This window comes from Ascaphus truei, chromosome 2 (genome assembly GCF_040206685.1).
Source record: "Ascaphus truei isolate aAscTru1 chromosome 2, aAscTru1.hap1, whole genome shotgun sequence".
NCBI lineage: Eukaryota > Metazoa > Chordata > Amphibia > Anura > Ascaphidae > Ascaphus > Ascaphus truei.
The window spans coordinates 366,968,255-366,995,267 of NC_134484.1; the positions used below are offsets into that span (position 1 = coordinate 366,968,255).

Consider the following 27,013-nt stretch of genomic DNA (forward strand, 5'->3'; position numbering starts at 1 on the left):
TGATGTGAAGGTAATAAGCCAAATCTTCCATCTCAGCCCAAGCAATCCCTGAAAGGATGCTTAAACAAATCCGTCTCCCAGTTGGAGCAGGAGAAAATAAACAATCTACAATATCCAGCCCTCGAACGGACAGGAAGTAACACCGGCGAGTAAAAGGGAAAGGTCCTATTGTACCAACCAGTTAAAGTTTGTTTCCTGTCGAGCTCGGAGGGAAGGAGCTAAATCCCATAAGTGCATTGCCCTGAGGACGTACAGTAGAAGAGTGTTTGGTGGTAAAATTGAACCACCTTCATTAACTATTTTATTGCAGGAGCAGCCTGCACTGCAGTAAAGAAATATATGCTTTTGAAAGGTCCGTCCCTTGAATACAGAGTCTTATTCAACACAAGAGAGCGTTGCTGGATGATTCCTTTTACACATAGCATACTGAATCATGACCAGTAAGAGGAGCTATGCAGACTGCAGCAAACACTCAATGACTAAATAAGTGAATCGAAAACGATGGGCTGAAGTCAGATAAGGGAGCAATTCCCCCCCCCCTAAATTCAGACTTTAGCCCAGATTATGTCTCACCCATTTGGAGCGGGTCACTCATTTTATGAATCGATAGTCTTAATTGAGTGAAAGGAAGATTCCCATTTGTTTCTCTTTTTTACCCGTCCCTGGAGCCGATTCTAGAGATTTACCTCCTCAGGTGCTTCATGATTCTTAAATCTTACACGGCACCTGGCTAGGAAGCTGCGACAGATGACAATGTAGCTTTCTATTGGCTCCCGATTTAAACCACCATATTGTTCACCCAGTTGCGGATTCTACCGGCAACACCTTCAGAGGCAAGTATCTGGGGAAGCAGGGGGTCCCCGGAGCTGAAATGAACAGAGTTCTGCTACGGAGACCCCCTGCTTTAGATCTAGTAGTGGGGTGGGGCATGGGAAGGGGAAACCCTAGGCAGTACCACACCTTTAATCAAATTGTTGCCTTAAATGTAATTTTTTTTTAATCAGTATTTTAAAATCTCAATTACTAGGATAGTAGGACACCGATAGGTCTGCTGCAGCCCTAAAAATATGAACGTAAATAGTTTAACAAAAATGTGAAGTGATGCTCACCCTGAAGTTGGGCACTTTATTTTCTGCCTGCTTGTTTTTTTTTTTTAAGTGAAACTTCTTTGCTGGCACCTGCAGAGTTTTGATAGGAAAAATTCCTTGTGTTGTAACAAAATTCCATAATGGAAGTGATGTCACTGCTGGCAGAAGAGGCCATCAGTGACGTCGGAGGAGGGAGAGGAAAGACACTGACAGACACACACCCACACACACTGCCTGAGACACACACACACTGACGGTGTGTCTGACACAGACAGACACACACATTCACACTGACAGACACACTCACCCACAAGGAATTTACAGTTACTATAAATACGCGTTTTAAGTCAAACTTCTTTGCGTTTTGATTTTTAATTAAAAACATCACCATCACAAATACAATTTCTGTGACAAAACAATGACAAAAGACGAAGAAGTTTCACTTAAAATGCGCGTGCTCGGCACACACACACTTATTTCTACTGCACTGGTTTCTTATCTTGTTGTCCCTACCAATACTTTCAGGGATTTGTCGTCTTAGAATGATTCCGTTTATTTTAATGACTAACTTTACACCTTTAGAGAACACTGTATCTGCGAGTTCTCACTCTGAATTCTAAGAGGCACATGATCATAGCCAAGACAATCTTCAGTGATCCCTGGACATCTGCGACAAGAGCACAACTCAATATCTGCTTTATTACCTCCCAAATTAATTACATATTTAACCATTTCACCATCTCATTTATAGTGCTTCTAAATATAATAACCCAGAACAGCTCATTAAGAGTAGCACTGCTGGTTTATCAAAAACAATTAACACTGTGTTTCAATAGTTTGCCTTAGCTACTTCCAATACATACTTCCTCCCGTCGCGATGATATGGAATTGTACTCACGTACCAGACACTCTGCTATGCACTGAATGGCAGCCTATATTTTATTTCTTACAATGTGAAAAGATTAAAAGTAAGGGATATGTTAAATGGGAATGGATTCCTCCGTAAAGAGCACCTGCCTACAGCTGAGAGCAGAATGTACAGTGGCTGATTTTATGCACATTAAGCAGTTACTGCTCATTTAAAGAAGAATAAGAATCCCTTTCCCCAACATGCACAATTACCTTTGTCCTTTGAAGCTCTCCTCTGAGGCTTCTGCATTCTTCCTGGAGCAATTTAAGTTCTTGCTCCACTGACCGCATTTTCAACTCACTGTTCAGTTTCTCTATCTCCCAGTCAGTAAGAGTGTTGCTTAGACTTTTCATCACTGTAAAAATACATATGTAATTGTAAAGAACTGTTTAATTATACAGAGAACTGTATTACAAAAAAGTGAATGTTTCTGTAAAAGCCATGTCCTTTTCAAAAAAGAAAACACCATTTTCAGAGGGGTGGGAAAAGTTGTTGAACATGAACAGCTGTGGCTAGAAAGCAAACAGAGCTTAAAAGTACTGATAGCCAACCCTTAAAAATAATGTGTGCCAGATGTTAAGCTCACCTTGAGGTGGTGTGCCGGATGGATTTGTTAGCCTGTTTTTCCAATGGGTTACCTGCGCCTGCATTTTTCTGCTATCCTCTTGATTATATGTGCATACGGTATGTAGTATATGGAAGCAGAAAGCATTCTGAACCTAGTGTCCTCACCAAGACGGTTTAGCATCCTCCGATCCCTCTTCATTTACCAGTGCCCGTCCCACCATTTTTTTCTATTTGTTGTAAAATATTAAATTAAAAAAAATAAAAATGCCAATTACAGAGAAAATATGTTCTCTAGCACAGGGGTACGCAATCTTTTTTCCCCTGCGCCCCTTGCCGGCTCTTCTCCCCTCATCGCGCGCCCCCACCACTCCTTACCTTGGCTCCGGCGTTCTGACGTGACGACATGTTGCCATGGCAACACTGCATCATTTGATGCACCAGAAGCCGTCTGAGCCAAGGTAAGTGAAGTTTAGAGGCCTTCGCTGCTCCCCCGGCATTTAAATGAAATGCCTTCAGGAAGCACGCGGGGCCTCTGTAACCGCCCCCCGCAGAGAATCTCGCGCCCCCCAGTTTGCGCATCCCTGCTCTAGCACATACGTCTGATGCCCTGGCATGGCAGAGGTTAATTAGGCATACCTTGCTGTGTTTCCAGTTCAGTTTTCAATTGCAATAACTCTACTTCTTTTGACTGTAGCTGTTCATTCTGGGTTTTTGCAGATTCAAGTCTCTCCTTCTCCTGTTTAACAAAATATATTTAAATCATTTAGCTGTGAAACCAAAATGACATGGATAAGCACTAGAAATGACATGTACCATTTAAAATTCTGAGCAGCTCTTCGGTTTCAGAAATGTGAAAATACCCTTTGTCAAAAATTACACGCAGCCTCATATTCTAAAAAGCAAGTCTATACAATTCAAGCCTCGCAAAAGGTACTATTAATCTAGAGAGAAAATAACACATTTTTGCAATCAAGATTTAGGCCTTTCCCTATGCAGGAGGTCGCGACCACACGATCGCTTGGGGTAGGGATCTTGTGGTCATGGCCAGGCCCCACTACTGTGAACGGAAATCCCAATAACGTTCACCCCTTCTGCTCCTAGAAAAGGAGCAAAAATCAAATGAAGTTCCCTCAGCGTGCCGGGCCTTGTGACATTTAGGGTTAATATAAGGGTTGGGCAGCCTTCATGTTAAACCATGGGGTTTGTCTTTCTTGTGGCAGTATATTGTAAACACAAAACACTTTTCAAATGAATTCAGGTTTTTTCCCATCGGTGTTGATCCCATGTAGATAAATGGTTACGTGATGACACCAATCTAATTAGTATGCAAAACTATGCCATTTGTTTTTCAAGTTTTGCCGTGTATGAAATGACCAGTCAGATTTTGTCCAGGAGAGTCACTTTACCACGCCAATAAGACCATGTAATCTTAATAACATGGTCTGAAAGTATTATTATTTAAAAAAAAATTGTACTCAAATTTTACTGTTATTTTTACAGAGTTAAAAAATACAAAAACACAATATGGGAGGGGTACAGAACCAAAAAAAAACCAACAAAAAAAATATAGGGATGGATTAATTCGGGGGGGGTGGGGGGTGGGGGGTTGTTTGAGTAAAGGGAAGGGGCACCACCTTGAACAAGCTGACAAAGCAGAAATGCTCATATCAGCCCCAACAACTGAGATACAGCCATTGATGCTTGAGGGCCTCAACAAAGCATTGAGTATAAGTTCAGAGCCGGGATTGCAGCCTGAACTACCCATGGTTAGCAGACTCTCTGAAATGTAGCGAGAGAATAGTTGTCATTCACTAGACAAGTCAGCTTTTCCATATGGCAGAGAAACCAGATCTTATTCCTAATTTTGGACAGGGAGGGGATATTTGTTTCCAGAACACCGCAATCTCCAATGTGGAGGCAATGGCTACATTTGCAATACGTTTATTTTCCGCTCTAGATAAGTCCACATGGGGTCTACTTAAAAAGAACATCCATGGATCAAGTGGGATGACCAGATGAAGAATGCTCTGAAGCAAATCTCTAATTCTTCCCCAGAGGCCTGCAATTTTCAGGCAGGTCCACCACATGAGGAGAAAAGAAGCTTGACCACCACAGTCTTTTGGGCAGAGAGGGGAGTAGCCAGGGATACATTTGGATAACCTCAGGGGGGCGAGATACCACCTCATGAGAACTTTGTAAGCGTTCTCCTTAAGGCTTTGTTCCCGGTGACTGCGTTCGCGGTGCACACAAGGTACGGCCCTCTATGGGGCCGGCCCCAGTAGCTGCCCCGGCACAATGTGCGATGCGAGACCGCTTTTGCCAAAAACACAAGAATTTTTCTCTTTTGGAGCAGTGGCTGAGCTTTGGCCATGTCACGGCAGCGGTTCAGCCAATGAGGGCAAACCAGCCGTGTGACGTCATGGCCGCGCCCCCACCACGCCTCCCCGTCGCGAGTCGCCAGTAGTCCACCTGGTCACGCTGATGCCAGGAACGAGCGCCGCCAGGTATCCCGTTGCATGCGCACTGGGGCCTTACGCCAACTGATGTGCAGAAAGAGCTCTTTGGCTATGGCCCCAGTCAGTGCACCTGAGTTGGAGCGCCCTGCGGCGCATGCAACCGGTTCTGCAGTGATCTGTGAGTTAGGGGGGATGCTAGAATTCAACCCTCTAAGCTGCAAGAATTGGAAGAATTCGCTATTTAGGATATCAACGCGCAGTTGATCAAAACATAACAGGCTGCCCTCTTTGTTTAAGTCTAGTATTCGCTCTACACCTGCCTTGTGCCAATTTAAAGAAGCATTAGCTTGAAGGCCAGGAAGGAACTCCGGGTTACCCCAGAGAGGCTTCATTTGTGAGATGTTGGAGGTTTGTGCAAATTTAATACGGATCAAGTCCCAGACCTAGGGAGTGAGTGATAGTAGGTAAGGTCACCCTGCTTTTTATCCAAGCCTGGCAGGGAAGCCACAACAATTCTCCTAGATTTACACTGGCTGGCGTAGGGATGTTTAAAATACTTTTACTAATCCTGAGCCTCTTTTTATTCCAGATGAATCTAGATATACATGACTGGAGGTCCTTGATGTCTTAACTTTTCAGGAATAGGTAAAGTTTGAAACAGATCTAGTAAATGGGGAAGGTTCATCTTAACAGAGTGAATGCTCCCAATCCATGAAATCTGGGTCTTATTCCAGGTCAGTAAAATCCTCTCATAGTGTTATAATAATTTTATGGTATTTCGCTTTATAGATGGCATCAAAGTCCCTGGTGATAAACATTCCTCGGCAGCGAGATCATAAATCTAGAGAGAGATAGAAGGACATCGTCCACAAACAATGCTGTGATACCTGTTATAATCGAGGTTCTTCCTAATGTTTGCGACCAGGGCCTCGATATATAGTGCAAATATTAGGGGAGACAACAAGCACACTTGCCTAGTTCTGTTTTTAATAGCGAATTTATCTGAGGAAAAGCCCATGCATGTTACTTTGGCCTCTGGGTTCTCATAAAGGGAGAATATCACTTTCAAAAACAGCCAAAGCCAAAAGCCTGGAGGGTCACTCATATAAACTCAGTCCACCCTGTCAAATGCCTTCTCGGCATCAACGCTTAGTAACAACGAAGGGATCTTTTTTTGTTTTGCTACTGCCACAAGGTCAATTATTTGTCTGGTGTTGTCCGGCCAGTCTACCTAAGACAAATTCCACCTGGTCAGGGTAAATTAGGGATGGGAGACTAGGGGTTAATCTATAGGCTAGAATTTTAGAGAAGATTTTGATAGCCACGTTTATCAGAGAAATGGGTCTGTAACTGGCACAGCAGGTCAGGTCCTTCTCCTTGGGGATTAAAGCTATATAGATGATTCCAGCATATTGGTGGGAGAACGACTCGCCCGCCAAAATCGCAGCAATTTTTTTGTAATACAAGTTCGAAAACTCACCTGGGCTGGGGGCTTTTGACGCTTTTAGATTTTTAATGGCGAACATTAACTCCTGCGAAATATTGTTATTCAGACCTCCTTTGTCTAATTGGCTGAGGACTGGTAGCTGAGCAGAGTCTAGGAATGTGGATAAATTGCTTGTCATCTGAGCACTTTGAGAGACCTTCCCATCTATAGCTTTGCATAAAACTCATGAGTTATAGAGTTGTTAGAAGTCAATTCGCCCGAATGCATGAATCCTAGAGCGTTTCAGTTTGGCCGCTAGCATCGAGTCTGCCTTATTGACTCTCAAAAAACTTCCGCACCATGTCCAATTAAAGTGACGGTTCCACCTAGGAGGCAGACAGAAGTTAAGCTTCACGTTGGTCTTGTTCAAACTCTGGAGAACCGAGTTATTCCTCTTATGTTGTAAAGAGAGCGAGCATCTTAGCTTCAAGTTAGTAAATTTTTCTGCTCGCTCTCTTTTCCTACCTACTGCCAAACCTATCAGACGACATCGGATAGTAGCTTTATGAGCTTCCCAGAGAGTCGGTCATCTGTAAGGTGACAGACAAACATTAGTGTCACAGAAAAGCCTCAGCTCTTTCGCCACTGTTGAATGAATCTCTGGAACTTTACTCAAACCATTGTTGAGTCTCCAATGCCCCACTCTTCTGGCAAGGTGTAAGTGGGAGCAGGATAACGCTATCGGTGCATGGTCAGACAAACTTATGTCGTGTATTTTGGTCAAAGTGATCTGATTCAAAATAGCAGCTGATACAAAAATATTATCAAGTCTCAAGTAGAATTGGTGAGGGGCAGAGTAAAAGAAGACGACCGCAAGAGTTGGATCGTGTTCTTGCCACGTATCTACTAGATTTAGCGCCTTCAGACCTGAGAGAAAAGGAGATTTCCTGTGGTGACACCTCTGGTTTGTTGAATCAACCTTGGGGTTTGAGCGATCTAGGCTAGGGTTGAGAGTCATGTTGAGGTCTCCCCCTTTTACAGTCTCTTGTTAGGGCTTTTGAAACCTTTTACATTGTGAGATATTTTTTTAATAGGTTACACAGGAGCTTGGGACAACCAGCCTTCAAGAACAAGCAAAAGCATCTTAGGAAACCTTGTCTGACAAGTCAGGCCCTCTGGGGTGAGGGGATGACTTCCAAGGGAAGAACCGAGGAGGGGGAACTGGGGAAAGGGAGGCATGGGGGACAGAAGGTGAGGAGAAAAAAAAAAGGAAGGAGCACCTAAGTGGTTTACATACCTAATGCTCGTATGCCCAATGTTTAAAAAGGGGAGAACAAAAGGAGAACCAAGGGATTTATGGAGGAAAGCAAGGGGTTACTTCTCTCTCTTTGGGGCAAACATGTTTTGTGTCCCGGCAAAGCAGTCCTAATAGTGGATGTAACCCTCAGACTAACGAAAAGATAAACATGAACATTTTAAGTAGCACTTCAAATAACACATCAAATAAGATTAAAGCTAAGCGAGACTATGACTAGGCTCGAGTCGCCAAAGTGACCCGAGAAAACCCAGAACACACAGGGCCAAACTGATGGGAACCCTCGGTTCATGCCTTGCAGAAAGAGGGGTACAGCCCAACAGATGAGGTTTAAACTGGGTTAACTGGTATTGGCAATGGAGAACCCGCCCGCCCCCCTTCCCCAAGGATACCACACCAGGGAGACAGTAGGGAGCCAGAGCTGCGCCAAGCAAGACTGACACACTAGATCTGTCCACATTCCCCCTCCTGCTCAGCAGGCGGGGGTGGTGGTCCAGAACGCAAAACCCCGTGTAGACCGTCATTGAGAAGGGGAGACCAATGTACATCAGTGGACAAATGAGCAAGGGGATGGTAGAAGGGAGAGTTCCGCCTCACCCAGCGGAGCCCGCCCTGGGGTGGGGGAGACCAACCTCATTATGATCCGAATCAGGTGTGCTTGGATGCCGTTCTTCTTGTTACTGGACCCAGTCACGATGTCCACACTCTCCCTGGCCCCGCCAACTGAGCAGGAGGCTCAAGACCCAGTTGCCTTAGGAACTCCGGGCCATCCTCGGGTGACCTCATCGAGGTGGTGCCATCTTTGAACACTACCAGGCGGAATGGTAAAGCTTAGCAGTACTTTAGGTCTGCTTCCTGCAGCTTGGCCGTGAATGGCTGGAAGCTCTTTATCCTGGCCAGGATGGTAGGTGATAGGTCCTAAAAGACCTGTAGTTTGATGTTTTCGTCGCTGCAATAAATACTTCCTTGACCATAAAGTAATGGAATATAATTATTATGTCCCTTGGAAATTCAGAAATAGGGTCTGGGACTAGGGCCTTGTGACAGCGGTCCTGCTGAAGAGCTTCTTTGGTGTGATCTGGGAGCACCGGTATCAGCCACTTAGAAATAAATTCCTCAGGGTCCTTGATCGTGTTGGGGACGCCCCTAATCGTTACATATTTCTCCGTGTTTGATTTTCAAAGTTCTGCTGTCTCTTGGTTAGATCCAGGACTTGAGACTGGAGATGCAGCAGGTTGTGATCAGCTCTGTTCTGGGCCTATATCTCTGACTGAAGCATAGTTTTCAGGTCTCCATCTAGGTCCCTAATATCTTGCTTCATCGCTATCTGAGCCGTCGGGTCCTCCTCCGACTCCGAGTGCTCTCGCGTCACAGGCGGAAGAAATTGCCAAGCTCCTGTGACTTCTTCTTAGCAGCTTTGGTGGCCATCACCGATAGCTCAGGTACAGATTCCTGTCGTTTATATAAAAGATTTTGGTTTCGTGTTAGCTAAAAATAGCATTTAGTCCAAGGGTGTCCCTGAGCCTTTATCCCAAGTCACCACACCAAGTGACACTGCGTATGCACCCCAGTATTATTATTTTAATGGCCTAACCATTATATCAAGCTATTAGGCTGAGTCCATACAGACTTCAGCCGTGCGGAGGCGCGCGGAGGCTGAGGGAAAGCGAGTGCTTTCCCTGGCCTTAGACCGCGCGCCGTCCGGGGGCGTGCCGGGGGGGGGGGCTGTGACGTCACGGAGCTGGTTCGCCCTCATTGGGCGAACCGCTCACGTGACCGGCCCTGCGCACTCAGAAACGTAACATTTGTTAAGATACACGCTTCTGCAAGCGTGCGGAATCGTGCACGAGCCCCTGCTAAAGCCACTCTCATCGCGGCTGCAGGGACTCACTGCCGAGCAGCAGCACGCCTAAGCGCTGACCATGCCCGAGGCCTTATTTTAGTCTCATCTCCCGCACATGTTTCAGAAGTCTGAAACCCTATCTATCACTGCCTCTTTTTGGGGGTTACATACTGTAGAGGGAGAGAGGGTTTGGCCCGGTATTAAAGGGGTTGCACCCCATTATGGCCACCCCTTGACCTCACCAGGGAGACAAGGGGTTAACTGGACTGCGGTCCAAGAATGTGGTTTGCACCTTGTTATATCATGAAAATGTATGTTCCCCTGTTCCCATGTTTTATTATTATGTCAGTGTCTGCACCACACACACACTGGGATCCATCCGGGAGGGCAAGGGTTAATAGCTGTATAGTGATTATAGCCCTTTGTTTAATTTTCCCGCCTTTTCAGGCACCATTTTGCAGGGTCCCATAGGCCGCCATTGAAGCTCCATTGTTCTCAATGGCGGATCTAGCTGTTTTGGACCTGTTTCCCTTGAAGACCAGCAGGTGGCGTCCGAGAGGAGGAGCGGCGGTTTCCCATTGTAAGTCAATGGGCTCATTGACTTCAATGGAGATTCCTCAACGGCGCTTTCCAGGAACGAGTTGGCAGCCTTCCAAACCGCAAAACCGCAAAGCGGACACAATGTCTGAAAAAGAGCTTTGATCACCGATTAGTCAAGTTCAACGTCAAGTGGCGTGGGAATCTTGGGTTCTAGGGCACCAGAAATAAAATTCTTTTTGACCCTAGTTCCTAGGCCTCCCCTCACTCAACCACCACCGAGTCCCAGAATCCAGGACCCCGGTACGGGTTGTGCTGGTAAAGCGGGTCGCGCCATAGGTTCCAATGGCGGCGGCAGAAGCAGCACAAGAAAACGACTAAGTCAGAAACGCTACAAACCATAAGCCCATATCTCCGGTTCTGGAGGGTCCAGAGGGCCAGGGTTTGGGGTACCTGTAGTCACTGCTCCGGCATGGCTGCAGAACCATCCTTGACCCTCTCTGACCAACCAGACGGAGTATGGACCACCTTAAAGGTTTGGGAGTTTTTCCCATAGACTTCAATGGCGGCCGGTTCCCATTGACCGGCTATGGCTGAGAAACCCCATAGGCTTCAACGGCGGCGATGCCCCGTTGAAAGTCTATGGCGGCGGATTCCCATAGCCGCCAATGGCGGCAGTTTACCATTGAAAGTCTATGGCGGCGGAGCCCGTTGTTTTCAATGGGGATTTAGTGAAAAAACGTGATTTAATTTACAGCGGAGAATTTTGTATTAAAATAGGAAACGGTTTAAATAGTATTTGTGTATCTCCGGTTCTGAAGGTCGCAGCGGGCTGAAACTTGGACCATATGGTGTCCCAGGTCCGGCATTGAGAACTGGGCAGTTTGGACCCGCTGGACCCAACAGAACCGGATATTTTAATATGTTTATGTTTCACCTTTAATATTGCATTCCAAGACAGGGATAAAAACCCGCAAAGATTCCTTGGCACAAAGGGAAGCAGATGGTCAGAGGGGCGACCCAATGTCTAGAGACGAAGTAGTGTTCAAAGTGTTTTGCCACCTTCACTGTTTACCTAAAGGCGGAGAAGCGTCAAACTGGAGTGGTTTGTGAGTGTCACATCTTACACTTACAAACAAAGCAGATCCTGCCAGATATTCAATTTGGTAGACTGGTCGGCGTCCCTGATGTAAATGTGGGGCTACAGAAATGAGACCCTCAGGGTCCTAGTGCGCATGGGCTAACTAGCTGGGGGGCATGGGTTAAACTGTGTTCCCACATTAAAGATTGGATACCGGTAATTGTTATCCAATAGCCTGTACTCAATGTTAAGGATAGGGTTACAAAGATATATAAACTGTGGTCAATCCTATATCCATTGTCTTCAAATACCATCTTGATTGTTACCTGATTGCTGGAGAATTGCTATCTGATACTTCTCATCCCCCATCCCCAAGTAAGTGTTACCTTCTTGCCTGTTAACTGTACTATATTGCTGTGTTCACCTATTTAAGGAATAAATATACTTTATTATATCTAAGCCTCGTTCAGTTCAACCCAGTTATTTGGTGTATTATTATAGCCTGTCACAAAATTACCGTCACACATACCAAAGTGTATATCCTGGTAAACTTTGCCAGAATTAGCCAATAAAAAACACTTGCTTCGAGTAGAATTTTTCTTCTTCAATAAATCAGTTATTTGAGAAAAAAGGGAAGTGTATTTCGCTCTAAATCAAATATGTTAAACTACCACAGCCAGATGCTCAAAGTGATAGAAAAATACAAATATAAATAAGTAACTAGGATCATGAAAAATGCAGCGGGTATATTAAGATGACTCAAAACATCTAATAGTACAAATTTAAAGAAAAAGATACCAGCGCAAAAAACATGTTCCAAAAAAGACAAATATTTTATATGGAATTAAAAGAAACACAAATGAGTGCAATAAAAAAACACTAGATTGGGTTAAGCAAACATAAAATTAAAATGATACACACAGTTAGCAGAGACTCCTTGTGGTTTGTGAATGCAGCTGTTGGCAAAGGTAACAAAAAGTAGCAGTCCTGTGGCTAAGGCAATGCTTAACCACAAAAAGGTGCTTTTTCCTATCAGCATTGCCTGAACCACAGTACTTCTACTCTTGTTGCCCTTGCTAACAGTTACATTTACAATGCACAAGGAGCTTCTTGTAGCTTTACTGCCTGCACTTACACTGGCGACACACTTTATTCGAGCTCGGCTAGTCCCACGAATTCGGGTATACCCGGGTGTATTGAGGTTTGTGACTGTTTTCTGCCCGAGTGCATTGAGGTATTTTCCAAGCAGGGATTGAAGCATTTTATTCCCGCTGGCTGCAATACTGCACAGTATATATATATATATACTGCATTACAATTCATGAATTTATGCCATCTGGTAGACACGCGAAGCATTGCAGCCTATTAAATCCTAATCATTATCATTTAACAGATCAGCCGCCCGTCAGCCAGGCATGAACCCAGGCTGGGAAGGCAAACGCAACGGGGCTTGTCAGAGGTGAGGAGCGGCGCATTCCAGGTATCTGCCAGGTACATACTGGGTATTTGCTCGAATAAAGTGTGTCGGTGCAGTATGAGCTGAGAGTGGGTGTTTTCACTATCAGCATTGCCTTAACCACAGGACTGCTACTTTTGTTGCCTTTGCCAACAGCTGCATTCACAACGCACAAGGAGCCTCTGGTAACTTTGTATCATTTAAATTTTATATTTGCTTAAGCAAATCTAGTGGGTTTTTTATATCACTCATTTGTGTTTCTTTATTTTGAAACATGTTTTTTGCGCTGGTATCTTTTTCTTTAAATCAGGTATTTGTATATTTCACCAATTTAACAGATAGCCCTCAATAAGGAGCATTATCTTTAACCACATCAAATACATTTGAGATCTTAAATTATGTTTGAAGACAAAAAACATTTTTAAAAACATACACAGACATACAAGCATACATAAACAGACCGACCGACCGACCAACCGACCGACACACACGTTGCCACTCTGCCTGTATGCTGCTCTGTTGCACTCCAATCATCAGACTGGACCTGTCCGTGGCTCCCCAAACAGCTCTTCAAGTGTTGCAGTAGTGAGTGCGAGAGAAAAAGATGCCAAAGAGAACAGGTCTTCTGAATGGAGCTCAGCAAGAGAAAGCTCCGCGAGCAGCACAGAGAGATTGTAACTCCAATATGCATCAGTGCAAAGAGAAATTTGTGAGCAAGAGGGCAACAGTCAACCACTGTCTGTTGCCGGCCCTGACGCGGCCGTCACAGCATACACTGGGCTGATTGGTGTAGTCCTCCACATCTGAATGTCACCAGCAAAGTGCCACTCTGTAATCCACGACTCACCCAACGCGCGTTTCTACTTAATAGTCTTCCTCAGGGGCTTGCTCAGGCATCCATGGCTTCCCGAGGAAGACTATTAAGTAGAAACGCGTGTTGGGTGGCACTTTGCTGGTTCACACAGGCACGCATGAACACACAACCGCACACTCTATAGAACAGCCCTAAAATGCAGCAAGCCGACATCCTTTTCGTTAAAAACACACTGCCACAAAGACAAACTATACTGGGGCTTATTAAAGATATTTATTTTCTTCTGCCAGAGGGACCCGCAACACATTAGCAGTGGACTGGTTTAACGAATGCTTCGAGACTGCAGAAGTGCAGCAGTCAGAAAACGTCACAGTCATTTTAAGAGGAGTCCTATTTTGTATGGAAACTAAATACTGAAAACATTTTTTTTTTTTTTTTACACTACATACCATTACATCAAGTTTATTTTTCAAGCTATCCCGCTCAATGCAGATCTTACGATAGACACTGAAAGCTTTGTTCACTTGCTCACGTCCCACCATGCTGGTTTCTTCCCCACGGGCTCCATGAAGCTAAAAATTAAAGAAATGATTATGTTAAAAAGGTATAGAATAAAATTATTCATTTAACACCTTTGCTGACAGATTAGCAGAAGCATTCCTAAGGTCAAGTCTGTCTAAATTGTCCACGACTGATGACTGATGAATAATAATGACTTCACACATGCACCAAAATTATTATACAGAATTAAGATCAAACAAGTGATGTTAAGACACTTGAACACCAAAATGCCTTAATGCAAAATGATCATTAAGTTTATTGAGACAGATTATATTCCCCAGGTTCTTGTAAAACAGATTTTACAATTTCTTTATTTCAGAGCGTAGTCGAACGATAAATTTACATTATGTCAAAGTGATAGGGGTTTTTTCATATATCCCCCATTCCATGCATGTCCCTGTGTCGGATTAGATACAATTATAGCTCAATGACATACACACAACAGTTAATACTATACAAGGTAGATTGGAAGATAAATAAGATTCTTAAGTAAAAAATATTGTTGGTTAGTGTATGCGAATGTCTAAAGCTTATTGTACCATTTCTTCCATTAGCCTTAATCTTTTCTTCAGAGAATAGTTTTCCTTTTCAGTCTCTTTCAGGCGTTTCTTGATGTCTTCATAAGCTGTGACAAGTGCAAAGTGTGAGGCGACAGACTCCTCTCCAGAAGATGCAGAATAGGGAATCTCTCGATCTCTCTGCATGCAGTCAGCTATTTCATGGGTTAGGATACAGATGTCATCATCTACCGTGGCATCCATGACAACTGCAACAAAAAACAACCACACTTGTTACAGGGCGCCTCCAATACAACAAAATACCATTAAGATCAGCAATCTTTTGTTCTCCGACAAAGTAACAACACTTCCAATAGCAACTTGTTTGTAGGTTTGTCAACATATTTAAAACTATATTGTGTTTATAGCTTATTTTCTGGCATAGGTTTTAATTATTGCAGTTAAATGCTAAAAATACGTTTATTGAATAGTTTAGAAACCACAGGTGTGAAGGGATCTATTTTCAAGGACACTATGCCACTGTGGTGTTTATGCCACAGAAACTTGCCGTGTGCTGAATCCAGATTTGGCCTCAATGCCTCGAGTAGTAGCAGCTTGCTACTCATTTCAAATAAGACCTTGTAGAGGGAGAGGGGGGTTGGCCCGGTAGTAAAGGGGTTGCACCCCATATGGCCACCCCCAGACCTCACCAGGGAGGCAAGGGGTTAACTGGACTGCGGTCCAGGAATGTGGTTTACACCTTGTCATGTCAGGAAACTGTATGTTCCCCTGTTCCCATGTTTCATTATAATCCTGTATTTTAATGTTTTAAAGTGCATTTCTGTATCTCCAGTTCTGGAGGTCACAGAGAGTTGATATTTGGCCAATATGTGGAGTTACTGTAGGCATTAAAAACTGGCAAATTTCGACCCACTGAGCCCACCAGAATGGAACTTATTAATGTGTAGATATTAAAAAGAGTATATGTATGGTATTTTGGATCTGCTCTGAAAAATGCAGACTCCATCTGCTATGCTAAATAGGTCAGGAAGGGCAGCCGGATGATTGAGCCCAAGTACTAATCAACAGACTCTGCCACTCTAATTGTTACCTGAGGGCGGAGAATCATCAAACTGGAGTGCTTTGTAAGTGTTATGTCTACACCTACAAACAATGAAGATCCTATCAGATACTTCATTTGGTAGACTGGTCATTGCCCCTGATTTAATTATGGGGCTACAGAAATAAGACCCTCAGAGTCCCAGTACACATGGGATAACTAGCTGGGGGGCATGGGTTAATCTGTGTCTCCACATTAGGGATTGGATACAGATAATTGTTCACCAATAGTCTGTATTCAATGTTAAGAATAGGGTTACACAGGTATATAAACTGTGTCAACCCTACAGTTTTTAGTTCTTCTTCTGATACCATCTTGAATGTCATCGGATTGCTGGAGAATTGCTAGCTGATACTTCTCCATCCCCCAACCCTAAGTAAGTGTTACCTTCTTGTCTGTTAATTGTACTATATTGCTGTGTTCACCTTTTTTAAGGAATAAATATATTGTATTATATCTAAGTCTCGTTCAGTTCAACCCAGATATTTGGTGTTCATTATATCTTGTCATAAGCTACCATGACAGACCTATTACTGTAATCCACCTTTTTAAATTACAATTAGGATCAATCACAAATTCTGCCACTTAGTGACTAACCAATCAGGAGTTTAAAACATTAACTAAGATGTGCTATTTCATAAACAAAGGAAGACACCTCATAGAATAGCATCACTAAGTCAATGTAGGCCTAAATTCATAAGGTGTGTGTGTGTGTGTGTGTGTGTGTGTGTGTGTATCCTATTTTCCAGCACACCCAGATTTGATGCAAACAGTTCAGAATGGCTATTTGCTAAGAGAACTGCCTAATTTTCGATATTAAAACAGGAATTTAGCACACGACAAAAATAATTTAAATATAGAACCGTAACTAGATGTAAGAAAAAACTGCAAAAGGGCAATCAAATGAGCAAAAATGGATAATGAAAAAAAAGGATTGCAATAGAAATTAAGATCAACCCTAAAAAGTTTTTTAAGTACCTTAACAAAAAAATGAGAAAAGAAAATCTAGGACCCTTTCAATGTGAGATGGGCAGGCAGATTATTGGAGATAAAGAAAAAGCTGAGGTATTAAACAAATGCTTTGCCTCTGTATTTACCAGGGAAGAATCAATTGCAATAATAGTGCTGCAGGAGGAGCATTCTGCAGGAAGAAGCCACAACCTCTCTATTAATGAACAACTGGTTAACTGAGGAAGAAGTTCATAAGCGGCTTGAAAAATAATAAAGTAAATAAGGCACCTGGCCCCGATGGTATACATCCAAGAGCTCTCAAGGAGTTAAGTTCAGTAATAGCCAAACCATTACATTTAATATTCAAGGACTCCTTTTCCACAGGCTCAGTACAAGATTGGCATAAAGCAGATGTGGTGCCTATATTTAAAAAAGGGAGCTAGATCACAAGCGGGGAATTACAGACCTGTAAGCCTCACTTCAATAGTGGGGAAACTACTTGAAAGTTTAATAAGGATAATATTCAGGAATACCTAACGGAAAACAAAATCATTAGTAATAGCAAGGATTTAGGAAGGATAGATCATGTCAAACACTTTGTTTCTTAGAAGAGGTAAATAGGAATTTAGACCAGGGTAATGCTGTTGATGTGGTCTACTTAGATTTTGCAAAGACTTTTGATACAGTTTCACACAAGAGGTTGGTGTACAAAATAAAGCAAATTGGACTCAGCAATAATATACTGTATGCATACTGTGAGAGAGTGGAAAAGATGGGGGAGAGAAGGGAAGAAAGCTCGCTCTTGCTACAGTCAGAGTACCATCACCTCCTCTCCTAACAATGATATCAAAAATTATTTCATCAACCTCGAAAGATTACGTATAAAACAGGCCAAAATGTGGTGGGAAATAACTAGCATTGAGAACTACCTCCATAACAATATAACACCAAGAGGTCTACGGGTTAACTTGGCCCCATCAGCCCTATCTACAGAGGGTGACTTCTTAAAGTAATGGGAAAAGATTTTAACACAATGCTCAATAGATCTAATTGAATTGATCGTGACACATGAGAAGGAGAAATTGGCTATAACTACTGAAGAGTTAAATAAATGCCTTACAGAAGTCCCAACATGGAAAGAATGTGCTGAATTCCATGAACTTGAGATTAAACTCAAAAACAGCATATCCAAGTTTACAAATGATTTTAAGGCAAACATTGAAAGTTTATATGTGACAAAAAAGACTTTACTGAGCGATATTGTTACTATTTCCAGAATATAAAGATGGTTACTAATACACTACACTGACTAGGGTATCTATTTGTATACTATTCGCTGGGGCTTTATATTATATTTTATGTACCCCTTACTACTTAAGATAATATCATTAAGCAACCGCTGCCACCACAGAGTAATGGAGCAGCACTTTTCAACTTACGACTCTAGAGTCTATTATTAAATACTGGGTCTCACTATAAACGGATAAGCGATTACTTTATTATATACTGCTCTTATTAGGCTCTGGTATTTGGATGATATTATATACCACTGTCAGGCTGTTGAGTGGATACTTTTAGTGTTAGTCACTAATACAATGAATTTGGGGCTTTCCATTCAACAACCGTATATTCCTAGCTACACTTTAGCCCATTTCTGATACTATCTAAGCTTTTTAATTGCGTTGCTTACAAGGACTATTTGCAATTGTAACTTTTTTCAAATATGATGTGAATACAATTAATCAGGCAAAATTTATGCTGCACCAAGTATATTTGGTTGATAAATAATTTTTGTATCAGAACTAATCTACCATCTATCAGTGGGGTGCTTTTTGGAACTGCACCCCTCACTGTTTTCTCTTTGCAGCTCGTTTACAACACTTTTTTTTAGTGACTATTCAATCAGGAGTGGTTTGGATGGTGTTAGGTTGCTACCTATACTATACATACACACCACACTTTCTGGACCTATATATTTACCACCCTGAGGCATCTTTTACATTAGCATTAGAATTTATTTAAGGTGCCAGTCTCTATTAGTCCCTCTGTACACCACCCCAACCACTGTGTTTTGGTTTGGATGTGTGTTGTTTAATACTTGTTTTAATTATCTATGTGATTAGCTGTCTTAAGTGTTGTGTGTCTGTGCTTTAGTGTTCATCCCAACTTTATATATTATTCCATAAACCAATAAAGGTTAAGTTTTATTCTGTATATATCATATATCCATTCAATGAGTGCTAGGGTCTTTTTTCACTTGTCTAGGCAAGTGTAGTATTTTTGTTCAATAATATATGCACCTGGATTGAAAACTGGTTGAAGGATAGACAACAGCGGGTTTTCATAAAGGGAACTTTTTCAGGTTGGGCTAAAGTCGTGAGTGGAGTACCACAGGGATCGGAACTGGGATCCCTGCTTTTTAAACTTGTTTATTAATGATCTTGAGTTTGGGATCGAGAGCAAAGTCTCCATCTTGGCAGATGATATTAAATTGTGTAAGGTAGTAGAATCAGAGCAGGATGTAATTTCTCTCCAGAAGGACTTGGAGAGACTTGAAACGTGGGCAGGTAAATGGCAGATTAGGTTTAATATAGATAAATGTAAGGTTATGCATTTGGGATGCAAGAATAAAAAGGCGACTTACAAATTAAATGGGGATATATTGGGGGAATCCTTGATGGAGAAGGATTTAGGAGTGCTTGTAGACAGCAGGCTTAGCAATAGTGCCCAAAGTCATGCAGTAGCTGCAAAGGCAAACACAATCTTATCTTGCATTAAACGGGCAATGGATGGAAGGGAAGTAAACATAATTATGTCCCTTTACAAAGCATTAGTAAGACCACACCTTGAACATGCGTACAATTTTGGGCACCATTCCTTAGAAAAGACATTATGGAACTAGAGAGAGTGCAGAGAAGAGCCACCAAATTAATAAAGGGGATGGACAATTTAACTTATGAGGAGAGGCTAGCTAAATTAGATTTATTTACATTAGAAAAGAGGCATTTAAGAGGGGATATGATAACTATATACAAATATATTCGGGGACAGTACAGGGAGCTTGCAAAATAACTATTCATCCCAAGGGCAGTACAAAGAACTCAGGGGCATCCCTTATGGTTGGAGGAAAGGAAATTTCACCAGCAACAAAGGAAAGGGTTCTTTACAGTAAGGGCAGTTAAAATGTGGAATTCCTTACCCATGGAGACTGTGATGGCAGATACAATAGATTTGTTAAAAAAAAAAAGGTTGGGCATATTTTTAGAAAGGAAAGGTATACAGGGATATACCAAATAAGTAAACATGGGAAGAATGTTGATCCAGGTATTAATCCGATTGCCAATTCTTGGAGTCGGGAAGGAATTTGTGTTTCCCTTTATGGGATATCATTGGATGATGACATGACACTGGGGTTTTTTGTTTGCCTTCCTCTGGATCAATAATCAAGTATAGATATAGGATAAAGTATCTGTTTAAAAATTAGCATAGGTTGAACTTGATGGACGTATGTCTTTTCAACCTCATCTACTATGTAACATTTATATTTAGCAGTTGAGATTCCAGGGTAGTAATTGACCCCCACTTCTTTCACATTCCCCTTGCCTCTAAAAGTAGACGCTCCATATTTTGCTGTTGAAATAAAATAAGGGCAATCTTGGCGTGTACAGCTACATGTTTGTCAAACTTTGGCAAATTCTTAAATACAAGAGATGGAAAAGATACAGTCCTGCCAAATGTAGTTCAGCAATTGGGGCAGTGAAGGGGTTAATGTAGATAACTACTAGGAAGCAATCACAGTGAAGAAAAATGAGAATATATTTACTCTATGGAATTATTAATTAAACTGTGATAGTACCGATCAGGGCACTATTGCACGCAAACTACTATTTACTGCAGTAAGGGTTTCCGTGCAATAATGACTCAATCACTACTCTCAGTTTAATGAATAATCCCTAATGATTAGAGACGGGCGATATATACAAATCCACCGTGTATTGGCCAGTTCCTTTCATCTGCAGATCAGCCTCAAAAAGGCAGATTCGTTTATTTCCCTATTACTTAAAATCCGTTAGACAGATTTGGAATCCGAACTTGCAAACGATCGATCAACGGAATTATAGGAGGAGGAGTATATAAATAGAGGTGCAGCCTCAATTGTAAGCCATTGTGTTTTAGGAAGGGTTTGGGTTGATTGGGCTGCTGCTGCAGTACTTCTATAGGTCCTACATTTATACATTGTTTACTATTTAGGCAGGAAGTGGGAGTGGCAGTATTTGTTTCTCCCGTTACAATAGTTTGGAATCCGCAGAACGGATTAATATAAAGACATTCCACGGACAGCCTAGGATGTTTCACTGCGACCAAAACGCAGCTGGGACAATTTGCCGCAATGACCGCTCCTGCGCCCTATCTGATCGAACAAGCCAAGCCAGGCATCTATGTTTAAATGTCCCGCATGGGACCACTACACTGCCAAGACAGGCCGCTCCTATGCGCCATCTTTAATTGTGCCACGGGATATTTAAAGATGGCATGTCGGAGTGGCCTGTCTAGGCAGTGTAGCAGTCCCGCGCGGGACATTTAAACATGGAGACCTGGCTTGGCTTGTTCGGTCAGGTCGAGTGCACGGCGGACCGGGCATTGCAGCATAGTGTCCCGGTGGCGGAACACCAGTGGTGTTTTGGTCACGGCAAGATGTCCCATTCCGTTCAGCGAATTCGGATTTAATGTTGAATCTGTCGATGGATTCATTCAAATCAGTGTGGCCGAGACAACGACCGATTGTGAAAAATCCAGACGGCGTTAAAATGAAGCTATTAGACGGTAGATTTTCTTCCGCGGAACAGATTCAAACTAGTCATCCATTCTATTAATGTTTCACAGGGCCTTATATTTACATAAATTACCATGTGCACTTGTTCAGAGCTAGGGCATATTCCTATTTCTGTTAAGACTTGCACTTGTGCTGTGCAGCATTTACTCGTATAGAAATACTGGGAGGTTTTAACTAAACTGTTTTGTTGCCAAAGGGGCCAGCAGTACCTTAAGGTGGCAGGCCCCTTTGACAGTGAAACCCTCATAGAGGTTAAGCCAAAAACTACACCAGTCTTATGACTGCTGATTAAAGTTGCCAAATAGTAATAGAAATTACAACTGAAAAGCCAGACTGCGTCTCATGTTATTTAAGTTTAAAACCTTGCTGCATAAGATAACGGTTTGAAATCTATAGGGAAAAGTTTAGTGTATGACATAAGAGCCTATAAAGCAGGGTTTTTTTTAAAACACTAATTAGGCACAGTGTCTTGCTAAGCACTTTCAAAACAGGTGAGAGGACAATGGGTGTGTGAGGTGGCAAATCAAGCATGATCCCAAACATTACAAAGACAGGGCTTTCTTGTCTACTCTTCCTCCAGAAGCAGTAGTGCTGCTGTGAGGATCGAGCCTGGACTTAGTAAATAATAGACAAGCTGCATTTGTCAAACCCCATCTCTGCCCACTGTCCTCCAAAGTTTTGGGAACAGGTCACCAGCAGCGTCTTATCTTTTTTTCCCTACAATGTGGATTACTCCTTGGTAGCTGCACCAACAGTGTCATACAGGCAGCCAGAACAAGGCTGAGTCCCTGGTGGTCACGGCAGCGCGCGCCACACACCACAGCCCTCTATGGGGCAGGCCCCAGTGGCCGTGTGCGAGCGTGCAAAGCGCTGTGACGCTTATGCTAGCAGGGAAGACAAGAAGTCACGTGGTCGGCACACAACCAATGGCATAGCAGATATGCCCCGTCACGGCTGTGCCCCACATCATGGCCCCGACCGCCACACAGACCACCGATCGCGGCTGTAGTCTGCACGCGCCGCCATGCGTGCAACAGGGAGGACTGGGGCCGTAGCCGTATAGTGAAGAATTTTTATTAAAGAGCGTATTTCTGAATGGAATTCAACGCTTCACCAGCCCTTTCAACTCACGTGAACATGCACAACTAATCTGTTTTACAAGGGATTGCGCTTTTAGTACCTCACTGCCAAACGCATTATACTATATTTAAATGACTGGTTAGAAAGACATGTGACACACAGAAAGACACTGACATGACAACATTACTTCAGAAGCAGAAGAGCTTTTAACCCCCTTTTACCGACAGTCACGGTTCTGCAGATTCTTTCTTGCAGTGTAGAGGGTTAATATTTAAATGGCAGTTTAACTAGATTCATATAGAATGGTCATTGTTGGGCTAATGTAGTTCCACAACCTGACAGGCATACATACTTGCCTTGTGCTTTAATGGTACATGATGCCATTTCTGATGCAATAATCAAGCCCGAGTTGACAGGTTATCGGGAGGACGTTCCACTCTTGATTTCTAAACACTGATCACATTGAACATCAACCCACAATGTTCCACAGAGTCAGAGAGAAGCAAAAGTACATACAAAATGAACAAAAATTGCAATAAGCTAATAATCCTGTTAAATTGTTAATGCAAGGTGAATGGGAGCTAATCATTTTTGCCAAGTGAGATCCCAAGATATCCTTGTGTATTTTATATAACAAATGCTAAGAATATACAAAACAACTTTGGACATAAATTAGTGCTGTGTGGTTACATCGATCCTCTTTATCTTTCATTGCTAATGGCTCACTATAATTATGTTGTATGGTAAATGCCAAGTGGTCAGGCAATTCCTATCATGGCTGTAAAATATAGTTTATAATTCTTCTTTCTACCCCCTTTATATCTAAAGCCCTCTCCCGCCTTAAACCTTTTTCACTGACTGCCCCACACCTCTGGAATGCCCTTCCCCTCAGTACCCGACTAGCACCCTCTCTATCCACCTTTAAGACCCAACTTAAGACACACTTGCTTAAAGAAGCATATGAATAGCACTGTAGATATTCTGAACACGATACATATAGCTTGGCCCCCTGCAGATGCACTTACCAGAACTCCCTCCTCCTGTCTCTGTACGTTCTCCCTACCTACCAATTAGACTGTAAGCTCCTCGGGGCAGGGACTCCTCTTCCTTAATGTTACTTTTATGTCTAAAGCACTATTCCCATCATCTGTTATTTATATTATCTGTTATTTATTTGATTACCACATGTATTACTACTGTGAAGCGCTATGTACATTAATGGCGCTATATAAATAAAGACATACAATACAATACAATGGGCTAGCTTTTTTCTTTGGCAAACCCGGTCCAGCTAATAAACCACACATGCACGCTACTGCCAAGTCTGTATCAGACCTTTCATAGCTTACCAATTTAGCCTTTTCAATAGTATCTATTTTTTTATCTACAGTATTACTGTACATTGATTTGCAACGTGGGAATTGAACACCCTATTACAGGGCTCTTCAACTTCCCATGGGCCAACCTCCGGCTTGTGGAGCACCTTGGACTGTCCGCTGCTGCTAATTTCTTTGCAGCTACATTAATTACATTTCACACAAACACACTGTTAAGCAAAAGTAATGTAAACATACAGTATATGGTACAGATGTTCTAAATGGTTGCAAAATGCATAAATATAATTGTTTAAGTCTTTAGATATTTTTAAGATTACATTACAATATTCTTTGGCCTGTCTTAATATGTGTGTGTGTGTGTGTGTCTGTCAGCAGCAGCAGCGTTTATGGGTGTAGAAGCAGCGTGTGTATGTGTGTATGGTGTGCTGTTGTGTTGTATGTGTGTGTAGCTGCTGTGTTGTGTGTAGAGCTGCTGTGTATGTGTGTATATTTATATAGAGCTGCAGTGTGTGTGGAGCTGCAGTCTATGTGTGTGTGTGTACGTACACACAGAGGGGGCGGCAGTGTGTGGATATAGATAGCCGAATGTAAGCGTATATAGAGGTGGTTTAACGTATTTACCATTTTATTTTTATTAAAAAAAATCTATATAACTATACAAAAGTGTCTATTTATGAAAAAATGCCCTGGCTGGGTTAAAGTCCCTCGGCTTCGCCTCAGGCCTTCAACTCTTCCAGCCAGGGCATTATTGGCCAGTAATTCCCTGTTCTGAGGGGATTATTACTTAATTAATCTGACATGAAAAATGGCATCCTAACAGTAGTTAAAGTGCTGTGCATATTCTATTATTACAGATTTTGATCATCAATTTAAGGTGTAATGTCAAAGTTTGCTCAAGAATGACAAGGCAACTAGGAAATGTCAACAATATAAATCACAGCAGAGAAAATATGTTTAACTTCCTAGATCTGTACAATAGTTCCAAGATAACCCAAGTCAGACTGCTTCTTCTATTGCTAGCTCATCCTGACCTCATAAGGGATGGTGAAATCCTTGAACGGCTTCATTTTTCTGGGGCCACTTATAAATATACTGCTAGTATCTTGCCCCTGAGCATGTGCAGCTCTTTAACTCTTTGGCTGCCCCACAAAGTAGCCACCACGCCATGCGGTCTGGCACTACAGGGGCCCCATGAAACAGTGGCTAGCTATGTCATGGGGTTTCAGCTTGTTTTATACGGGAGATCGCATTCTGCTCTCCTGTGGAACGCTGAATATAGATCTAGCCAGCAGAGAAATGGAAGAGGACTCCATCTCTTCTGTTCCTGTCATCAGTGATGTCCTGATCGCTTCAAGGAATGGTCACGTGATCGTGCTGTGGCACTTACAGGGTTAAAAACAGGATGTTTTCAAATCACGATTTTAAATCGCTTGCTTCTGAGGTTACCGTGATAACCTTTAGACTGTTCAGAGCTCCATGTGAACCTCTGTCGACCTAATATTTCAAATGCCTCTCTCCTGAATGGAGCATCAAATTTTAAAAAGAAAAAAAACAGCGCTGGAAAGGGCAAATATATACTGTATTAACCCTTACAGTGCCATCATGATGTATGGGGTACAGCACGGGGCTAGAGTTGGGTGATAAATCTAAAAACAATACATTTATCGCGATAAACATTTGTTAAAATAAAAGCCTGAATAAGTTCTTGTAAATCCAAATAAAATGTGTTATCAAAAGAAATACATTTTCTTTATCTTTATTAGAACAAACGGTTAATTTCCAAACCCTTTCCATGTCTCCACTTTACCATTTCTCACCTACACCGCATTCACCGCCCTAATATCGCCCTCATTCTTCCACGGAATAGGACGTTTGGCCGCGTCCAAACTGCCCCTGGCGCTGCGCCACCACAACTCACCTCGCAGCTACCCCACCGCCATCTTTAAATGTTCCATGTTGCATGGCCACCGCTCATGTCAAAGTCCGGGCGACCGCTTCTCCGGGGGTCATTTAAAGATGGCGTGCAGGATTGCCGGAGCGCGGGACTCGGAGCAGCAGCCGCCGCCTGGGACATTGACATTAGCAGCAGGCACGAGATATGGGACATTTAAACATGGCATCTCGGTCGGAGCGCAAGTAGACATATTTCAGGCGGCGAGGTGCCAGGCAGGGAGTTGTGGTGGCAACAAAGTGTAGGGGGCGGTTTGGTTGCCGCCAAAAGATCGTGAAAATGTATTTCTTGTGATAAAACATTTTTTGAAAAGTCTTAAGAAAATGTGTTATGTTTAACTCTCCTTGTCCGGCTTTAAAGGAGTTTACATCGAGCTGAACTAGATACATGCCTGCGCTCAGTCTCTCATACCTGTTCAGGGTGCTGGTTCCATGCAGGCTGGGTGTGGATATGCAGATAGAATAAGAATGGGTGCCACAAACTATTATAGCACAAAAATAACTTTCTTCACATCCGTTAAGAAATATTAACTGGTGGCAAATCAAAGTTCTTGTGCTTCTTCCCCTTGAAGCTCTCACTCCTATGATGGGGAGGTACTTATACATGTTTCTCCTAGTATTGGTTTGATTGTCAATCGCCTGCATTGCGTCAATACTGCCCCATCTCAAGTGGGCCCCTGTTGGAATACACGCTGCTTTCTGGGATTAGTATCCCCTGTGTACGGCAGGGGTGTGCAAACTTGCTGCGCCCCCCATCTGTTTTCCCCCTGTGTCGCGCCCCCCCTGCGACATCAAATGACGCCTCGGTGTCATGTGACGTCACTTGACCCACAGCGTCATTTGATGTTGAGTCTACATGGCAATGGGCGTCATTTGACGCCACGCTGTCATGGAGACGAGTGGACACGGAAGCGGGGTAAGTGAGCCGTGCCCCCCAAAAAAGTATTGTGCACCGCTCGTGTACACCATACTTCACCCATGCATATTGAATCAGGAGTTTACTAAGGACCTTCCGGTCTGGCTGATCTGATTATGCTCCGGAGTTACTATTCTGAGAACTCCAGCTAAGCACATGCTCACACTCCTTGTATGAGAACAATCTTGGGCCAATACTACAAGCGCCTGCTAGATAGGGCATGTTCCTTAACCGAAAACAATTAACAGGGACAGGAAATGCTTCAAATACATAT

General features: G+C 42.8%; 1 protein-coding gene across 3 annotated transcripts in view; it reads right to left on the reverse strand.

The window, feature by feature from the left end:
* The window catches only part of AZI2 (5-azacytidine induced 2), a 129,532-nt gene that overhangs the window by 21,638 nt on the left and 80,881 nt on the right, over positions 1–27,013 (reverse strand). For all 3 annotated transcript variants that reach the window (XM_075586999.1, XM_075587001.1, XM_075587000.1), the window contains 4 exons: positions 14,594–14,820; positions 13,943–14,065; positions 3,202–3,301; positions 2,211–2,353 (listed from right to left, as the gene is read on the reverse strand). In XM_075586999.1, coding sequence (XP_075443114.1) covers positions 2,211–2,353; positions 3,202–3,301; positions 13,943–14,065; positions 14,594–14,820 — 593 coding nt within the window. The remainder of the gene's footprint in view (positions 1–2,210; positions 2,354–3,201; positions 3,302–13,942; positions 14,066–14,593; positions 14,821–27,013) is intronic.